At 43.5% G+C, this 19,100-nt stretch overlaps 1 protein-coding gene across 1 annotated transcript in view; it reads right to left on the minus strand.

The window, feature by feature from the left end:
* Positions 1-19,100, minus strand: part of LOC121005804 (E3 ubiquitin-protein ligase RNF213-like) — a 407,639-nt gene that overhangs the window by 177,401 nt on the left and 211,138 nt on the right. Inside the window, exon 11 of the mRNA XM_040438594.1 lies at positions 18,820-18,872. Coding sequence (XP_040294528.1) covers positions 18,820-18,872 — 53 coding nt within the window. The remainder of the gene's footprint in view (positions 1-18,819; positions 18,873-19,100) is intronic.

Here is a 19,100-nt window from a genome sequence, read left to right on the forward strand (position 1 = left end):
CTTCCAGTGCTATTCTGATCTTTGAAGGAGATCGTTTGACGGTATTGCTGTGGAGCTCTTGTCCGGCGTGGACTGTCGTGATTGGGATCGCCTTCTCTGCTCGTGACTGGATAAGTCTATCTCTGCTATAGATTGTTTGTTTGTTGCTGTCTTCCCCTGTTGTTCTCCTAGACGTGAGTGATGGTGACTAGTGCTCCCATCGGCCTTTCCCCAGTCTAGTCTTGTTAGGGTGACTGAAGGTTTAGGCATCCTGCTCGCCGCACGGGTTCACACCCCGTCTAGGGTATCAGGGCAGACAGGTGCCAGCGTAGGGTTAGTCAGCGGTGGCCATTCTATTTCCCATCCGTAGATAAGGGTCCCCCTTCCCCTCCGTCTGGTGCGACACGACTGCTGCTGGGATAGCGGTCGTGACACCAGGTGGTGGTGTTGCTGGGAGATCCTCTGTTTGCGGAGTGGCAGGTGCCACTGTCACTCCAAAGGTGGATGAAGAGGCAGAGACTGCAGCAGAAGATGAAGCAGAGACCTTTCTTGGTTTTTGAGGTGTATACTCCACTGCAGGTCGTGCTTTGCACTTAGATGCCTGGTCATGCAGGTTGTGCTCAGGTTGAGAACGTTTATGCCTCGCTTCAGGCTCTGATTGCACAGCATGCAAACCACTCGTGTCTTGTCCTCAGCACATTGTCTGAAGAATTGCCACACCAGGGAACTCCTTGGAGCTGGCTTTGGTGTGCTCGGTCCCTTGCTGCGGTGGGCAGAAGCAGGCGTACTGTCAAGGGGACGGCCTCCACATTTTCACCCTGCTCCCTCTTCTGCTGTGCTGGTGGCTCTGTGCGACCACGGCCTCTTCCTCCGAACTACACAGGTAACTCACATGACCTTGATTCCATGTGGGGTTGAGGACCTCATCGTCCTCCACATCATCTTCCACCCAGTCTTCACCCCTGCCCTCCTTGTCGGTCTGCACACTTTTGAAAGCCAAAGCAGTTGGCACCTGTGTTTCGTCATGATCCGAGACATGCTGCGGTGGTCCTCCCATGTACTCATCTTGAAACATAAGTGGTTGGGCATCGGTGCACTCAATCTCTTCCACTTCTGGGGCAGGGCTAGGTGGATGGCCCTGGGAAACCCTGCTAGCAGAGTCATCAAAAAGCAGAAGAGACTGCTGCATGACTTGGGGCTCAGACTGCTTGGCTGATTTGCAAGGGGGTGAGGTGAAAGACTGATAGACATCGGCTGCAGGTGCCCACTCTGATCTTTCAGCAGGAGACTGGGTGGGAGACAATGTAAAGGAACTGGAGGCACTGTCAGCAACCCAATCTACTATCGCCTGTACTTGTTCTGGCCTCACCATTCGTAGAGCCGCATTAGGCCCGACCAAATACCGCTGAAGGTTCTGTCGCCTACTCGCACCAGAGGAAGGTGTTTCACTAGTGTGTGTAGCTAGCACAGAACGACCACGTCCTCTCCCTGCAACAGGAGCTCCACCAGCAGCACCACGACCGGGACCATGTCCCTTATTTGACGCTCTCATATTTCTCAAATTTAGGATCTTTCCCAAAATGTGTGTTTTTTTAATAACAGAATAGAACAACAGTATCTAAAGGGTGTATCTCACAATGACAGATGCAACAAAGGCTGCAAAATTATGTTTTTTGGCCAAAATAGGATTTTTTTCAATAGCAGAATTGAACAACAGTATCTAAAGCGTCTATCTCACACTGACAGTTGCAGACAAGGCCGCAAATTAAGTATTTTGCCCAAAAAGGGTGTTTTTTTTTTAAATAACAGAATATGACAGCAGTATATAATGCTTAAATTTCACACGTACAGATGCAGCAAGGAATGTAAAATTGAGTATTTTGCCCAAAAAGGGTGTTTTTTTAAAACCCAGAAAATTATTGCTGTATTTCTAGCTTAAATTACACACTGACTAAAGCGGCAGAGGGCCCAGATGGAGGGTATTGCCAAAAATGGGTGTTTTTTAAAACCCAGAAAATTACTGAAGTATTTCAAGCTTGCTTTTAAAGGGTTTCTACCACTTCGTTTTCACATAATTAGCTTTCAGACACTAGCGATCCGCTAGTGTCTGCTCTACCAAACAATCCTAATATAATAGCTTTTTGTGCAGCCGTTTCGCTAAAAAACTAACTTATATTGATATGCTAATGAGCATCTAGGTGCTATGCGGGCGTCTTTTCAGCACCTAGAGGCTCGGTCTACCTTCACAAAATGCCGCCCAGCGCGTCCCTCCAGCCCGCCCATCTCCTCCGGAATGCGATCTTCCCTGTGAGCCAGCGGACGAATTCTTGCGCATGCGCCCTGCGCGTCTGTCTTCGACGCAGGCAGTTAATGTCTGACCGCAGTTAATGTCTGACCGCTTTCTGCACAGACATCTCCACTGCGCCTGTTCCTCGGAGCACTATGACGTCATCGGCGCAGGCGCAGTGGAGATGTCTGAGCAGGGAGCGGTCAGACATTCACTGCGCATGCGCCGAATACAGACGCACACGGCGCATGCGCGAGAATTCGTCCGCTGGCTCACAGGGAGGATCGCATTCCGGAGGAGATGGGCGGGCTGGAGGGACACGCTGGGCGGCATTTTGTGAAGGTAGACCGAGCCTCTAGGTGCTGAAAAGACGCCCGCATAGCACCTAGAGGCTCATTAGCATATCAATATAAGTTTGTTTTTTTAGCGAAACGGATGCACAAAAAGCTATTATATTAGGATTGTTTGGTAGAGCAGACACTAGCGGATCGCTAGTGTCTGAAAGCTAATTATGTGAAAACGAAGTGGTAGAAACCCTTTAACAATCACAGATGCAGCAAAGGCTGCAATATTAAGTACTTTGCCCAAAATGGGTGTTTTTTTAATACCAGAATAGCACAGCAGTATCTAAAGCGTGTATCTCACACTGACAGATGCAGACAAGGCCGCAAATGTTTTTTAAAACCCAGAAAATTATTGCTGTATTTCTAGCTTAAATTGCACACTGACTAATGCTGCAAAGGCCACAGATTTTGCCAGGGTCTTGCCAAAAATGGGTGATTTTTTTTAAACCCAGAATATAAATGCAGTAGTTCAAGCTTCTATTTGACTGTCACAAATGCACATATGCTATGCTGTTGCACAGAACTTGCATAAAATGGCCGCCGTTGCCCACCTAACTAACAGACGGATAAAAGTTATTTTTCTTGGTCACTGGGCTCAGGGCAGGGTAAAAAGATTGTGCACTGCACCTACAAAACGAAATCTAGGTAGATCGCTGAGTTATCAAGCACTTCTGATTAAAGATTCTGTCCTATTCTCTCCCTCAGAGCAGCAGCATCCTATCCCTACACTAATCAGAGTAGAGGCTGGGTCACATGCTGCACTGGCCAATCACAGCCATGCCATTAGTAGGCATGGCTGTGATGGATTCTAAGGGCACAGAGTTAAACGCTTGTTGATTGGCTGCTCTGCAGCCTTTCAAAAAGCGCAATAAAATAGCCAAACACCGAACCTGAACTTTTACTGAAATGTTCGGGTCCCGGGTCCAAAAATCCTAAAGTTCAGTATGAACCCGAACTTTACAGTTCGGGTTCGCTCAACCCTAATAGTAATACCTCCCAAAAAAATTATTACTTTACATTTCCCATTTGTCTACTACATGTTTGGATAATTTTGTGAATGCCATTTTATTTTTTGGGGACGTTAGAAGGCTTACAAGTTTACCTACTTTTTAAGGACCAGTTCAGGTCTGAAGTCACTTTGTAAGGCTTACATATTAGAAACCACCAAAAAATTACCCCATTTTAGAAACTACACCCCTCAAGGTATACAAAACTGATTTTACAAACTTTGTTAACCCTTTAGGTGTTCCACAATAATTAATGGAAAATAGAGATGAAATTTCAGAATTTAACTTTTTTGGCAGATTTTCCATTTTAATCCATTTTTTCCAGTTACAAAGCAAGGGTTAACAGCCAAACAAAACTCAATATTTATGGCCCTGATTCTGTCGTCCATATGGTTTTTGGAAGGCAGATTTTTCTGGACTGATTTTTTGACATGTCCCATTTGAAGCCCCCCTGATGCACCCCTAGAGTAGAAACTCCAAAAAAGTGGCCCCATTTTGGTAACTACGGGATAAGGTGGCAGTTTTGTTTGTACTATTTTAGGGTACATATGATTTTTGGTTGCTCTATATTACACTTTTTTTGAGGCAAGGTAACAAGAAATAGCTGTTTTGGCACCGTTTTTATTTTTTGTTATTTACAACATTCATCTGACAGGTTAGAAAAAATTTATGACAGTTACACTTTAAGAAACATAACTTTTTGTGATGTAAGGTGACACAGTTTTTATTTAATTGTTTTTACGGTATTCGCCTTAGGGATTAGTTCATGTTATATTTTTATAGAGCAGGTTATTACGGGCGCTGCGATACCTAATATGTAAACTTTTTTTTATTTATGCAAGTTTTACACAATAATATCATTTTTGAAACAAAAAAAAAAATCATGTTTTAGTGTCTCCATAGTCTGAGAGCCATAGTTTTTTCAGTTTTTGGGTGACTGTCTTAGGTAGGATATCATTTTTGCGGGATGAAATGACTGTTTGATTGGCACTATTTTGGGGTGCATATGACTTTTTGATCGCTTGCTATTCCACTTTTTGTGATGTAAGGTGACAAAAAATGGTTTTTTATTAAATTTTTTTTACAGTGGTCACCTAAGGGGTTAGGTCATGTGGTATTTTTATAGAGAAGGTTGTTATGGACGCAGCAATACCCAATACGTATACTTTTTTTATTTACTTAAGTTTTACACAATATCAGCATTTTTTTTAACAAAAAAAATATGTTTTAGTGTCTCCACATTCTGAGCCATAGTTTTTTTTATTTTTTGGGCGATTGTCTTAGGTAGGGGCTAATTTTTTGCGGGATGAGGTGACGATTAGATTGGTACTATTTTGGGGGGTATACACCTTTTTGATCGCTTGGTGTAGCAATTTTAGTAATGTAGGGTGACCAAAAAATTGTTTATTTAGCACAGTTTTTATTTAATTTTTTTGACGCTTTTCACCTGAGGGGTTAGGTCATGTGATAGTTTTCTAGAGCCGGTCGATACGGACGCGTCAATACCTAACATGTGTACTTTTCTTCTTTTTTTTTCCCATTTAAAAAAATAATAATTATTTTTATTTATTTTTACTTGAAACTTTATTTTTTATTATGGAAAATGTTGTTTTTTTTTACTTTATTTTTCACTATATTTTTTGTCCCACTCTGGGACTTCTACTTTTGGGGGTCTGATCCCCTTTACAATGCATGACAATACTTCTGTATTGTCATGCATTGGCTGTAAGTGTCTACATTTACAGCCTTCCTGCCTGTGAGATTCAGGGGGCTGGATCTCACAGGCTCTCCCAGAAGGCAGCCACAATGCCTAAGAAAGGCATCGTGCTGCCTTCCATGCCATCGGGTCCTGTCACAGCAGCACGGGGACCCGATGGCTGCTTTCTCCCTGCATGGACATCACACGTGCTGTGGTCAGCGCTGACCGCGGCTGTGCAGGGGTTAATGCGCCGGCATCGGTGATTTCACCGTTGCCGGCGCATGCAGCAGGGGTCCAGCTATCAGTGACTGCCAGACCCCTGCTGCTGATCGGGCGGGCTCAGCTCCTACACCTGCCCGATCACCATGACGTACATGTACTTCTCTGGTCCGGTACGTCATGGGTCCTTAAGGGGTTAAAGTAGCCAGCAGTGTGTTTCTAACGATCATTATCTTCCTGCAGTCAGATGCATTAAAAGCATGAAAAACTTTATTTTATCCCCTGCATGCGCTATTTCCCAATCATGCTTGAAGTCAAGGGGGCAGCGGCCAAACTCTAGTGCATAAGTGCTGTCAGTCACAGGCGAAGGGGGAGGGAAGGGGGTGCGGTTACCTTGACTTGAAGCAAGGAGGCCGCTGCCCCCTTGACTTCAAGCATGACTGGAAAATAGCGTGTGCAGGGGATAAAATAAAGTTTTCATGCTTTTACCGCATCTGACTGCAGGAAGAAAATGATCATTAGAAACACACTGCTAGCTACTTTAACCCCTAGGATACCGGAGGTTTTTTTTGTTTTTTGCGTTTTCATTTTTCTTCCCCATCTTCCTTAAGCCATAACTTTTTTATTTTTTCGTTCACATAACTGTTTGAGGGCTTATTTTTTGCGGGACAAGTTGTACTTTCTAATGCCACTATTTATTATGGCATACAATGTAGTGGGAAATGGGAAGAAAATTCCAAATGGGTTGAAATTGGAAATAAAGCTATTCCATTTGCGGCAAAACTGATCCATGCCCTTCATTCCCTGGGTCAGTACGATTACAACGATGCCACATATTTATAGTTTTTTTTTTATATCTTAGTGTAAAAATAAATTTAAACATTGAATATTGGAAAAACATTTTTATATTTTAATAGTACTGGCCTTTTTGGTCACGGTGATACCCATGATGTTTACATTTTTTGTTATTTATTTATGTATTTATTTATTTTTTATTATATGGAGAGATTTAGACATTTTCTTTTTATATATAATTTTTAAATGTTTTTTTTTTTACTTTTGTTATGATTTTGAAGCTCATATTTGAGCCTACAAAATCCAATTGTTTGTTTTTAATTCTGAACATTCATGGATTTTTTATTTCTATTTAAATGTTCAAATTGCTAATTTCTTATGTTGTCCTGCCATCTGCTGGCCAAAATAAGAATTGCAGCTTCAATGCCCTTAGGACCCTTTCACTTGGGCGAGAATTCCACGCGGGTGCAATGCGTGAGGTGAACGCATTACACCCGCACTGAATCCGGACCCATTCACTTCAATGGGGCTGTGTACATGAGCGGAGATTTTCACGCATCATTTGTGCGTTGTGCGAAAATCGCAGCAGGTTCGATATTCTGCGTTTTTCATGCAACGCAGGTCCCATAGAAATGAATGGGTATCCCTGAAAATCGCAAGCATCCGCAAGCAAGTGCGTATGCGGTGCGATTTTCACGCATGGTTGCTAGGAGATGATAGGGATGAAAGCAACCCAGGACCTCATTAAAGTGTATTCCCTGTATTATTTTCCCTTATAACATGGTTATAAGGGAAAATAATAGCATTCTTAATACAGAATGCTTAGTAAAATGTAGATTGAGGTGTTAAAAAAAATATAAATAAATTATTGATTAATTGATCGCGCAGCTGGCATCCTCTTCTTGCTTCTTCTTTCAGGACCTGCAAAAGGACCTTTGGTGACATAATCGCACTCATCACGTGGTGAGCGCGGTGACGTCAGCACAGGTCCTGCTGAATGAAGATAGAAATCTTCTATCTTCATTCGGCAGGACCTGCGCTGACGTCACCGCGCTCACCACGTGGTGAGCGCAGTGACGTCAGCGCAGGTCCTTCTGAATAAAGATAGAAGATTACTTCACCAAAGGTCCTTTTGCAGGTCCTGAAAGAAGAAGCAAGAAGACGATGCCGGTTGCGCAATCAAGTGGAACAGGTAAGTTAATTTTTTTTATTTTTTAACACCTCAATCTACATTTTACTAAGCATTCTGTATTAAGAATGCTATTATTTTCCCTTATAACCATGTTATAAGGGAAAATATAAAAATCTACAGAATACCTAACCCAAACCCGAACTTCAGTGAAGAAGTTCGGGTTCAGGTGTGGGTACCACATTCAGTTTTTTCTCACGTGCGTGCAAAATGCATTGCACTTGCGCGGAAAAAACTGAAGAACGCAACGCAATCGCATACAAAATCGCACAATTTTCCCGCGACGCACCCACATCCTATCCGGCACTCACACGCGACGCCCGTGTGAAAGAGCCCTTAGTCTCTTCAGCAAGACCTAGGGCATTGAATTCAATTACCGGCATCATCATTGGCCGCAGAGCTGGTTTTTCACCCTTTAGATGCCATGATTTCACTTGATCACGGCATCTAAAAGGCTTTAATTACTGCGATTGGCATTAGCTCTTGTTGTGGTATATATTACATTTACATTATTTTTATAGGTAAATTTCTGCTTGTATGTGAGTTTAAGGGGAAAATGTTTCATCTGAGGCATTTCATTTTTAAAATATTTCCATTTGGCACAAATTTACATAAAGGTAGATATGGTTGTCAACAGTTCGTGAAGGCAACTGCAACCATCACATTTTCTGCTTTCGGGAAATATATAGGTTTCGAGGGTGCACTCACTTACTTTTAAAGGAGTTCAAATACCTGTATTTTATAGATTGTGTTACTTAAAAAAAAAATTCCAGCTTGGTTATATGAAGATATGTACATTTAGGCCTAATTGGTATGCATGAGCTGTGCACATGCTGAAGGTTTATTAGTAGGTGTAGTACCCGTCACGTTACAAGAAGGAGTAGAAGATTTACAAGTAATTAATTTATTATCTACTATACTGTCACAAGATCAGATGATTGTTCTTAAAAAAGGACTGTCCTTTTCACCTACCCACCACTTCGATTTATACCAAACAATTTTGGATGTTAATCGGTTGGCACGTAATATAACCTTAAAGAGACACTTCCAAAAGGAGAAAGATACGGTTTGTGATTTTATAGCACAAAGTAGTGAGTTCAATCTCTCTGTCTCCAGTCTGGACACTAGAGTTACGGACATGAATGAAATCTTAAGCAGCCATATGAACTTTAAAGAGATGGCTCATATATGTTATTTGCAGGAAATGCGAACAGAGCAGGAGAATCTAGTACTGACTAATAGCTCTAGGAATTTCAAAACGTCTAATAGGGATTTTTATTCTTTACAGTCTAGTTCTCCTGCTCTGGTTCGCTTCCAGGATTTGGTAGAAAAGGATCTTTGTTTGTTATATGATCAAATAAAATCAGGCACTAAACATGATGAAAAAGTCCCAATATACACCAACAGATCGAAGAAAAATATGTCTCTGAATGAATTCAGGGCTTTATAAGAATTATTGAGAAGGCAGGATCTGGTAGTTAAAGAGGCGGACAAGGGGGGAGCGGTTGTAGTGATGGACAGTTATGTCTACAAGACAAAGGTCCAGAATATGTTAGATGAGACTACTATCTACTCTCCATTGAGCGACAAATCTCTCCCCTTGTTCCAAACTAAAATGTTCCAGATCCTATCCAAGGGCCTAGAATTGGGAATATTAAGCAAAAAACAAGTAGATTATATTTATGTTGAGTGTCCCGTCATCTCCATATTTCATTAGTTGCCGAAAGTACATAAAAGGCACTTTTCCGCCGCCAATGAGACCTATTATAGCAGGGATCAGATCGTTCTCTGAGAGATTATCCGAATGGATCGATTCTCCTCCAACCTCTTGTCCCGTTGATTCCTGGATACCTTAATGACACCAGGTCAGTCTTGCAAACTTTTGCTAATTTCAAGTGGTGTGATAAATACACTTGGATTACGGCTGACGTTGTGTCTTTATATACCAATATACTGCATAACCTTGCGATAGTGGCTTTGCAATGGTTTTTAAAAACTTATAGCGATTATACTTTGGAACTCCAGGAATACATGGGAATAGTGGTGGATTTCCTCCTCAAACATAATTTTTTTATGTTTAATAATACATTTTATTTGCAGGTATCGGGTGTGTAGATGGGGGCTAGGTTCTCTCCCTCCATAGACAATTTTTTTATGGCATGGTGGGAGATGAGCTTCCTTTTCATCGATACACACCCTTATTTTGAGAGTATTCGATGGTATGGTCGCTACATCGATCACCTGCTTATTGTTTGGTTGGGCGATGTGGCGGCCATACCGTTGTTCTCTGCATATTTAAATCAGTGTCTGGAAACCATTTCTTTTAATCTCCATTATGACACACTGCTAATTAATATTTTGGATTTGTGTTTGAGGGGTGATAATGTAAAATCTAGGGTTTGTACTTCTACTTTCAGAAAAGATACAGCGGGTAATACAACACTTTTTGCAACTTCGTGCCATCCTCCCCATGTGGTCCGCAATATCTCCAAAGGGAAATGATACTTGCCAGGCGTAATTGTTCTGACATGGAAACGTTTATTCAAGAAGCAGTTAATGTAGGCAAAAGGTTGGAACATAGATTATATGCCCCACAGTTAACTACTTATTCTAGGAATCTGGCATTGTCAATGGACAGAAAAACTTTTTGTTTTTCCAAAGAAATCTAATACAAAGGGTAAGAACAATATAAAAATGTCCAAAGAAAATGCGATTATGTTCATTACTAAGTACAGTAATGAATATAGGCAAATTTGCAAAATAGTAAAAAATCATTTCCTAGTACTAAGTTATGACAAGGAATGGACTAATCTGGCAACAAGTGAAATTAGGAGTGTGGCATGTAGAGCCCCGACATTGGGAAACATGATTAGTCTAAGTCTATTCCAAGAAATTTCTGTAACTAAACCAGTGTGGCTCTCCTGCAACGGCAGCTACAAATGTGGCCACGGCAGGTGGATATGCTGTGACCACTGTGGTAAGGTGAACAGAAAAGTGTATGGTAAAGTCCTGGAAGGGGTGTATATCCCACCCAGCTTCCTCAACTGGGTGAGGTAAATAAGATCCAGAAGGTTAAAATGGTCTTGGCAATGTGTAGGTTGCTGAGACAGGTTTGTTAAGTTTATGGGCTGTATTTTATTGGACTGGAAGAAGGTAGGCTTGGTAGAAGGGACCTCCCCAGTCCACCCCATTCCGGGGCAGGTTTTCCCCTAGCCTGAGGGATCCCCAGCTGAAGCCAGCTGGGATCGTTAAGGGGAAATAAAGCACAGTCCAGGCTGTCAATCTGGGGAGAGTAATGCCTGGAGGAAGTCTGGGAAGATGGCTGCCCTGCTTGCTAGAGAAGCCGAATTCTCTGTGTGACCAGTGTTCAATAGGTGAGCTAGGACCTTCACTGTATTAGCCAGAGCCCAGATGGGCAGGTGTTTATTTTGGTTTGGTTTATGTTTTGTGGTGCTGGAACTTCACCTTACCCAGTGAGTTATAACTGGGTTTGCCTGTATTGCCGAAGTGTTATAAAAGAATAAAGCAACGTTTGGACTTTAACCCTGTGGTCTGCACGAGAATCTGTCATCGCCACCCTGCCTGAGAGTGTAAGCCCTTGCAATTGGTGGAGAATGCGGGCAATAGCAGGTTGATAAGGGCAACGGTGTGATAGTTGATGATTTAATGTCCTGGGTGAAAGCTGCTGCAGCGTTACAAAGTTCATCGGATACCATGGAGAAAATAATAAAGATGTTTTTGAAGGCTAATGCACAACAACAGGCCATGGCACAGCAGCAGGAAACAAATAGTTTACTGCTAGAGCACATTGCGGTATTGAGAGAGACTGTTGTAGCTCCAACCCCGTATGTGGAGGTAAGCCCCCTAGAGACTTTGAATGTGAGGAGGGCTGTGCAGCGGGCCTTGCAAAAACTGACACCCGGTGATGATATTAAGGCCTACTTGACCGTATTTGAGAGGGTGGCGGAGAGAGAAAGGCTGCCAGTAGCAGAGTGGGCAGAGGTCCTTGCGCCCTTTTTGTCCGGCGAACCACAAAAGGCCTACTATGACCTCAGGGAGCAGGATGTCCGGGACTATGCCAAATTAAAAATGGAGATCCTGGCTCGTTTGGGCGTCACACCAGCTGTTTGTGCCTGGAGGGTACACACGTGGAGCTATACCATGGACAAGCCGGCCCGATCCCAGATGTTTGACCTCCTCCATCTTGTACGGAAGTGGCTGGAACCTGAGTCTTCTACACCAGACCAGATCGTGGAGAAAGTGGTGGATCACTACTTCAGAGCCCTCCCGGCAGAGTTGCAACGGTGGGTCAGACATAGAGACCCCAAAACTGCGGATCAGCTCGTAAACTTGGAGGAAAGGTTCCTGGCGACTGAGGACTACCTCCGTGATGTCCCTGCCACACCAACACCTCCCCGGAGTACCCGATCTGTGTCATCCGTGGGTAAGAGAGTTCCGGCTGTTGGGGGTGTGTGGAAGGGTGCAAGAGGGAGTAAGGCTCTAGTGGTTGGGCGTGGGCATAAGTCTGACTTTCCTGGGCAGTTTGGACCCGGAGAGGTCTTCTCACCTAGGAGACCTGGGGCGCCCCAGTGCTGGAGGTGCCGTGAGTGGGAACACATTGTTGCCTATTGCCCTCAGAGCCCATGGAGTGTGCAGGTAGCCGGAGACAGTCGCTGAATGCGGTGCCAGTGTGTGCGGCCTCCCCAGGACTAGAGACTGAGCCGCAGATGTGTACCTTGGTGATAAATGACTGCTCCGTCAGAGCTTTGTTGGACTCCGGTAGTCTGGTCACCTTAGTACATGCCCTCTTCGTGGCTGGGAATTATGTGCCGGACAAAAGAGTAAATGTACTGTGCATCCATGGGGATGCAAAATCATACCCGGTGGCTTGCGTTAAGCTGGAGACTCCGGCTGGGACTGTATCCTATGAAGTTGGGGTCATAAAAAGACTTATGCATGATATGATATTGGCCCGGGACTTCCCCTTGTTTTGGAAGTTGTGGGAGAAGAAAAATACTCCTGCAGAATCTGTGCCTTCTCCTTTAAATAATCATTGCTATGAGTGTCCCATTGAATCCAATGGTTTAAAGGAAGAGACCATTGAATACAATGGTGCTGATAAGGTGAAAAATGAAGATGTCATGTTAACTGAAATGTCTGGTGAAAATGTGGGGATATGTGATGTACCTGATAATGACACTTTTCCATTGCAGGTGTTAGCTGGCGAAGATGAAGCTTCCCCAACTGGGGAAAATGTGTTGGACTTAGGGGTGTCTCGGGGTAACTTTGGTACAGAGCAATTGAGAGAGCCCACTCTCATGAGTGCTCACGGAAATGTTACTGTGATAGATGGTGTACCACAGGTACCAGAAGCTGACCAGAAATTTCTGCATTTTGCCATGAATAGAAATCTGCTGCATCGAGTTAACAAATGCAACAATGAAATTGTGAAGCAGCTTCTGGTGCCAAAACCCTATAGACGTATGGTACTACAGGGTGGGCCATTTATATGGATACACCTTAATAAAATGGGAATGGTTGGTGATATTAACTTCCTGTTTGTGGCACATTAGTATATGTGAGGGGGGAAACTTTTCAAGATGGGTGGTGACCATGGCGGCCATTTTGAAGTCGGCCATTTTGAATCCAACTTTTGTTTTTTCAATAGGAAGAGGGTCATGTGACACATCAAACATATTGGGAATTTCACAAGAAAAACAATGGTGTTCTTGGTTTCAACGTAACTTTATTCTTTCATGAGTTATTTACAAGTTTCTGACCACTTATAAAATGTGTTCAATGTGCTGCCCATTGTGTTGGATTGTCAATGCAACCCTCTTCTCCCACTCTTCACACACTGATAGCAACACCGCAGGAGAAATGCTAGCACAGGCATCCAGTATCCGTAGTTTCAGGTACTGCACATCTCGTATCTTCACAGCATTGACGATTGCCTTCAGATGATACGAGATGTGCAGCACCTGAAACTACGGATACTGGAAGCCTGTGCTAGCATTTCTCCTGCGGTGTTGCTATCAGTGTGTGAAGAGTGGGAGAAAAGGGTTGCATTGACAATCCAACACAATGGGCAGCACATTGAACACATTTTGTAAGTGGTCAGAAACTTGTAAATAACTCATGAAAGAATAAAGTTACGTTAAAACCAAGCACACCATTGTTTTTCTTGTGAAATTTCCAATAAGTTTGATGTGTCAAATGACCCTCTTCCTATTGAAAAAACAAAAGTTGGATTCAAAATGGCCGACTTCATAATGGCCGCCATGGTCACCACCCATCTTGAAAAGTTTCCCCCCTCACGTATACTAATGTGCCACAAACAGGAAGTTAATATCACCAACCATTCCCATTTTATTAAGGTGTATCCATATAAATGGCCCACCCTGTAGATCTCGCACATAACCACGTACTTGGGGATCATTTGGGTGTTAGCAAAACACAGGAGAGGGTACTACAACGATTTTTATGGCCTAAGGTGTACAAGGAAGTGGAATTATACTGAGAGTCCTGCCCCACCTGCCAGATAAGTGCCCCGACCTCACATTTCGGGAGTCCCTTAGTGCCTCTTCCCATCATTGAGGTACCTTTTGAAAGAATTGCCATGTACTTGGTGGGTCCCATTGTCAAGTCGGCTAGGGGACACCAGTATATCTTGGTTGTGTTGGACTATGCCACACGATACCTGGAAGCGGTACCCTTACGAGACATGGCGTCCAAAAATATTGCCCGGGAATTATTTTTCATGTTCTCCCGCACAGGGATCCCTAAAGGAAATTCTCACGGACCAGGGTAACCCCTTTATGTTGAAGGTCATGAAAGAGTTATGCAAGTTGTTCAAAATCACCCAGATACGTACCTCGTTGTATAACCCCCAGACAGATGGGTTGGTTGAGAGGTTTAACAAGACCCTGAAACAGAGGTTTAAAAAAGTGGTAGAAAAGGATGGTCGGGACTGGGACTGCCTCCTACCATACCTTATGTTCTTTATTAGGGAGGTGCCTCAGGCGTCTACAGGGTTCTCGCCATTTGAGTTACTATATGGCCGTCACTCAAGGGGTTTACTCAATGTAGCTAAAGAAACCTGGGAGGCTGAGGCTACTCCCTATAAGAGCGTCATCGAACATGTGGCTGACATGCAAGACAGGATAGCGACCGTGATGCCCATTGTTAAAGAACATCTGCAAAGAGTTGAGGAGGCTCAAAGCAGAATCTATAACAGGTCTGCCAAGGTAAGGGACTTTAATACCGGGGACAGGGTCCTGATTCTAGTTCCCACTGTAGAAAGTAAGTTTCTGGCAAAGTGGCAGTGTCCCTACGAGGTTGTGAAAAAAGTGGGCGAGGTGAACTATAAGGTGCACCAACCAGGAAGGAGAAGACCCTTCCAGATTTACCATGTAAATCTGTTCAAGCCATGGAAAGATTGGGAGTCATTGGTGGCCGCACAGACCGTGATTAAGGAGGTGTCACCACCAATTCCTCCGGTAAAAAATAGTGGGGCACTGTCAGTACCCCAGAAACAAGAAGTAAAGGAGTTTCTACAGAAAAATAGAGTAAGGTTTTCTGACCTACCAGGCCGTACCCACCTGATAAAACATTCCATGAGAACTGAGCCCCACAGTAAAGCCCTACAGGATACCAGAAGCATGCAGAAAAGCGGTATCCTCTGAGGTCAGGAATCTACCAGTGAGTGGTCAAGCCTTATTGTCTTAATCCCGAAGCCCAATGGGACTTGGAGATTTTGTAAGGATTTCCGGAAGCTAAATGAGGTGTCAAAATTCGATGCGTACCCCATGCCCAGAGTAGATTAACTAATTGAGAGGCTTGGGAAAGCAAGGAATATCACGACCCTGGACCTTACAAAAGGGTATTGGCAGATACCATTATCAGATGATGCAAAAGAAAAGACGGCATTCTCCACTGCAGAGGGGCTGTTCCAGTACACGGTGATGCCGTTTGGGTTACATGGAGCCCCTGCTACATCTCAGACGTTGATGGACCTAATCTTGAGGCCATACCGTGACTATGCTGCTGCTTACCTTGATGATGTGCTCATTTTTTCATCTGATTGGAGAAGTCACCTCTGGAAGGTACAGGCCATTATAGACACGATTAGTGAGGCTGACCTAACCATAAACCCTGAGAAATATGCAGTGGGTCTAGAGGAAGCAAAATATCTGGGCTACATTATTGGTAAAGGGCTGGTTAAACCAGATCAATAAAGTAGAGGCGATACAAGACTGGCCTAGGCCCTTAACAAAAAAAACAAGTCAGGGCCTTCCTTGGCATAACAGGGTACTACCGCCGCTTCATACCGAATTTTGCCTCGATGGCAGCACACTTGACTGACATAACGAAAGGCCCCAAGTCAGTAATGGTGAAGTGGACCCCAGAGGCAGAAAAGGCCTTTCAAAGCCTAAAGTCCGCTCTCTTTCAACAGCCAGTGCTCATTTCCCCGGATTGCGGAAAATAGTTTCTGGTACAGACTGATGCATCTGAGACAGGCTTGGGAGTGGTCCTGTCACAAGTGATAAATGGGGAGGAGCACCCATTGAGGTACCCAAGTAGGAAGTTGACCCCGGCAGAGAAAAATTATGCCATAGTGGAGAATGTCTGGCCATTAAATGGCGTCTGGAGTCACTTAAAGGGATTCTGTCACCAAGTTTTGGGCTATAGAGATGCGGACATGCACGGCTAGATCGCCGCTAGCATGTCCGCAATATACCTGTCCTATAGGGCTGTGTGATTTTATTTCCTTTAAAAAAGCATTTTAGAGATATGTAATTTAGTCTTGTAGGTGCCCAAGGGGCTATACGAACCTTCCTGGTGCCCAGCCATGCCCGCCTGTGAAGGAGCCCAGCACCGCCTATGTCCTCCGAATCTCCTCCTTTCATCAACGATAGATTGCCGTAATCTCGCGATGCGCAAGCTCGCAGTTCTTTCCCTGAGGCTGATGCCAGCACAGGGAAGGAACACTATACCGGCACTGTGCATGCGCGAGCTCGCGCATCGCGAGATTACGGCAATCTATCGGTGATGAAAGGAGGAGATTCAGAGGACATAGGCGGTGCAGGGCTCCTTCACAGGCGGGCGTGGCTGGGCACCAGGAAGGTTCGTATAGCCCCTTGGGCACCTACAAGACTAAATTACATATCTCTAAAATCCTTTTTTAAAGGAAATAAAATCACACAGCCCTATAGGACAGGTATATTGCGGACATGCTAGCGGCGATCTAGCCGTGCATGTCCGTATCTCTATAGCCTAAAACTTGGTGACAGAATCCCTTTAAATATTACCTGCTGGGTAGGAAATTTCTGTTGGTAACAGATCACGCTCCTTTAACTTGGATGAAACAAAACAGGGAGAAAAACGCAAGAGTGACCAGGTGGTTTCCCTCCCTGCAAAATTTTAATTTCAAGGTTGAACATAGGCCAGGGAAATTACAGGGGAACGCAGATGCTTTGTCCAGTATACACTGTTTGTTGGCTAAAAATATGCAGACCTTCGGTCTGGAGAAGAGGGGGGGGGGGATATGTAGTAAGGTGAACAGAAAAGTGTATGGTAAAGTCCTGGAAGGGGTGTATATCCCACCCAGCTTCCTCAACTGGGCGAGGTAAATAAAACCCAGAAGGTTAAAATGGTCTCAGCAATGTGTAGGTTGCTGAGACAGTTTTGTTAAGTTTATGGGCTGGATTTTATTGGACTGGCAGAAGGTAGGCTTGGTAGAGGGACCTCCCCAGTCCACCCCAATGCAGGGCAGGTTTTCCCCTAGCCTGAGGGATCACCAGCTGAAGCCAGCTGGGATTGTTAAGGGGAAATAAAGCACAGTCCAGGCTGTCAGTCTGGGGAGAGTAATGCCTGGAGAAAGTCTGGGAAACTGGCTGCCCTGCTGGCTAGAGAAGCCAAATTCTCAGTGTGACCTGTGTTCAATAGGTGAGCTAGGACCTTCACTGTATTAGCCAGAGCCCAGATGGGCAGGTGTTTATTTTGGTTTGGTTTATGTTTTGTGGTGCTGGAACTTCACCTTACCCAGTGAGTTATAACTGGTTTTGCCTGTATTGCCGGAGTGTTATAAAAGAATAAAGCAACGTTTGGACTTTAATCCTGTGGTCTGCACGAGAATCTGTTATCGCCGCCCTGCCTGAGAGTGTAAGCCCTTACACCACATGAAGGTGAATAAGAATTTTAAATCCACGGCAAATGGCAAAAGTTATGAGATCAAGACATACCTCAACTGCAATACAGAATTTTCCATTTACCTCATTACATGTGAAGAGTGTTTGCTTCAATATGTAAGTTGTACCACAAGTCAAATAAAAACTAGAATACGCAAACACATTTAAGATGTACCACATTATAAGACTCGTAATGTTTCAGCAGTCAGTTTACATTTTGCGTTAGTCCATAAAGGCGATACATCAGCATTAGCGGTACAAGGAATTGAAAGGGTTACGGCGCCTATAAGGGGTGGAGATCATAGGAGAAAGCTTCTCAACAGAGAAGCTTTCTGGATGTTTGAGTTGGGAACTTGTTTCCCACAGGCTTAAATAAAAGGCATGACCTGATTTTGCAATATCACTGACGATTTTTGCTGTATAAAGTGAAAAGGTTTTTCTTGTATGTTTTAATTATGTATTTTTTGGAATTTTTATTTATGAGAATTATGTGTTCAGATTTAAATTAGTTTTGTACTCCGATCATGTGATACCGTAATCCTCAGGGATTGGTGGAATGGGGGTATATAGGAAATGGCTAATGTTAGTTATATGTGTAATGAGTAAGGACCTAAATACAAGGGTCCAAAACGCGTAGACTGACTATCTTGCATTTGTTGTTGGAATTTGTTACCGCTTGGAATAAAGAATCCTTTGTTATAAAAAGCTGGATCCCATACTTCTCTTCATTTTCAAGACAGCCGTGTCCAGGCTGAAATCCGCGCTTATAACAAGAGGAGCAGGTGAGAGCTGCCTTTTTCTTTCAAGTTTGAAACTTTCTGCTTGGGTCACACTTTTACCCACTAATATCAACTTTTATGCAATTTATATTTTTAAAAAATGACACTTTGACGCAAAGTTGCATGAAGTCTGTATAAAGTGCTGAGTGGCATTCTGTGCCAGGTTTCTACTTTCATAAAATACGGTGGTTAGCATGATTTGTTTTTATTTTGGAATATAGGTTTTATTTGAGCATGTCAAAACTGTGAAAATTGTCCAGGCTACAAGAGGTGCAACATATCCGAACATTCCTGGCAGCGAAAGGGGTAATGTCAAATGGAATCTACTTACTTTACTTGTTCTTTCATAATTTGTAGTATTTTTTTCAAAACATCTTTAACTTCCTGAAAGAAAAACACAAATAAGAAGTAAAATTTTCTTATATGCCACTAGGTCTCAAAATTATTTATCTCGTCTAATACCTTTCTTAGATATAAAGTAACCATTTCTATGATCCAACCAAGAATGTTACAATCATAGAAATTATACAGTTAGTAATGAGCGAGCATGCTCGGCCGAACTGCTGTTCAGCTCGAGCATCGATATGCTCGGCAGATCCGAGTGCTCGGCCG

The sequence above is a fragment of the Bufo bufo genome, chromosome 1, assembly GCF_905171765.1.
Source record: "Bufo bufo chromosome 1, aBufBuf1.1, whole genome shotgun sequence".
Lineage (NCBI taxonomy): Eukaryota > Metazoa > Chordata > Amphibia > Anura > Bufonidae > Bufo > Bufo bufo.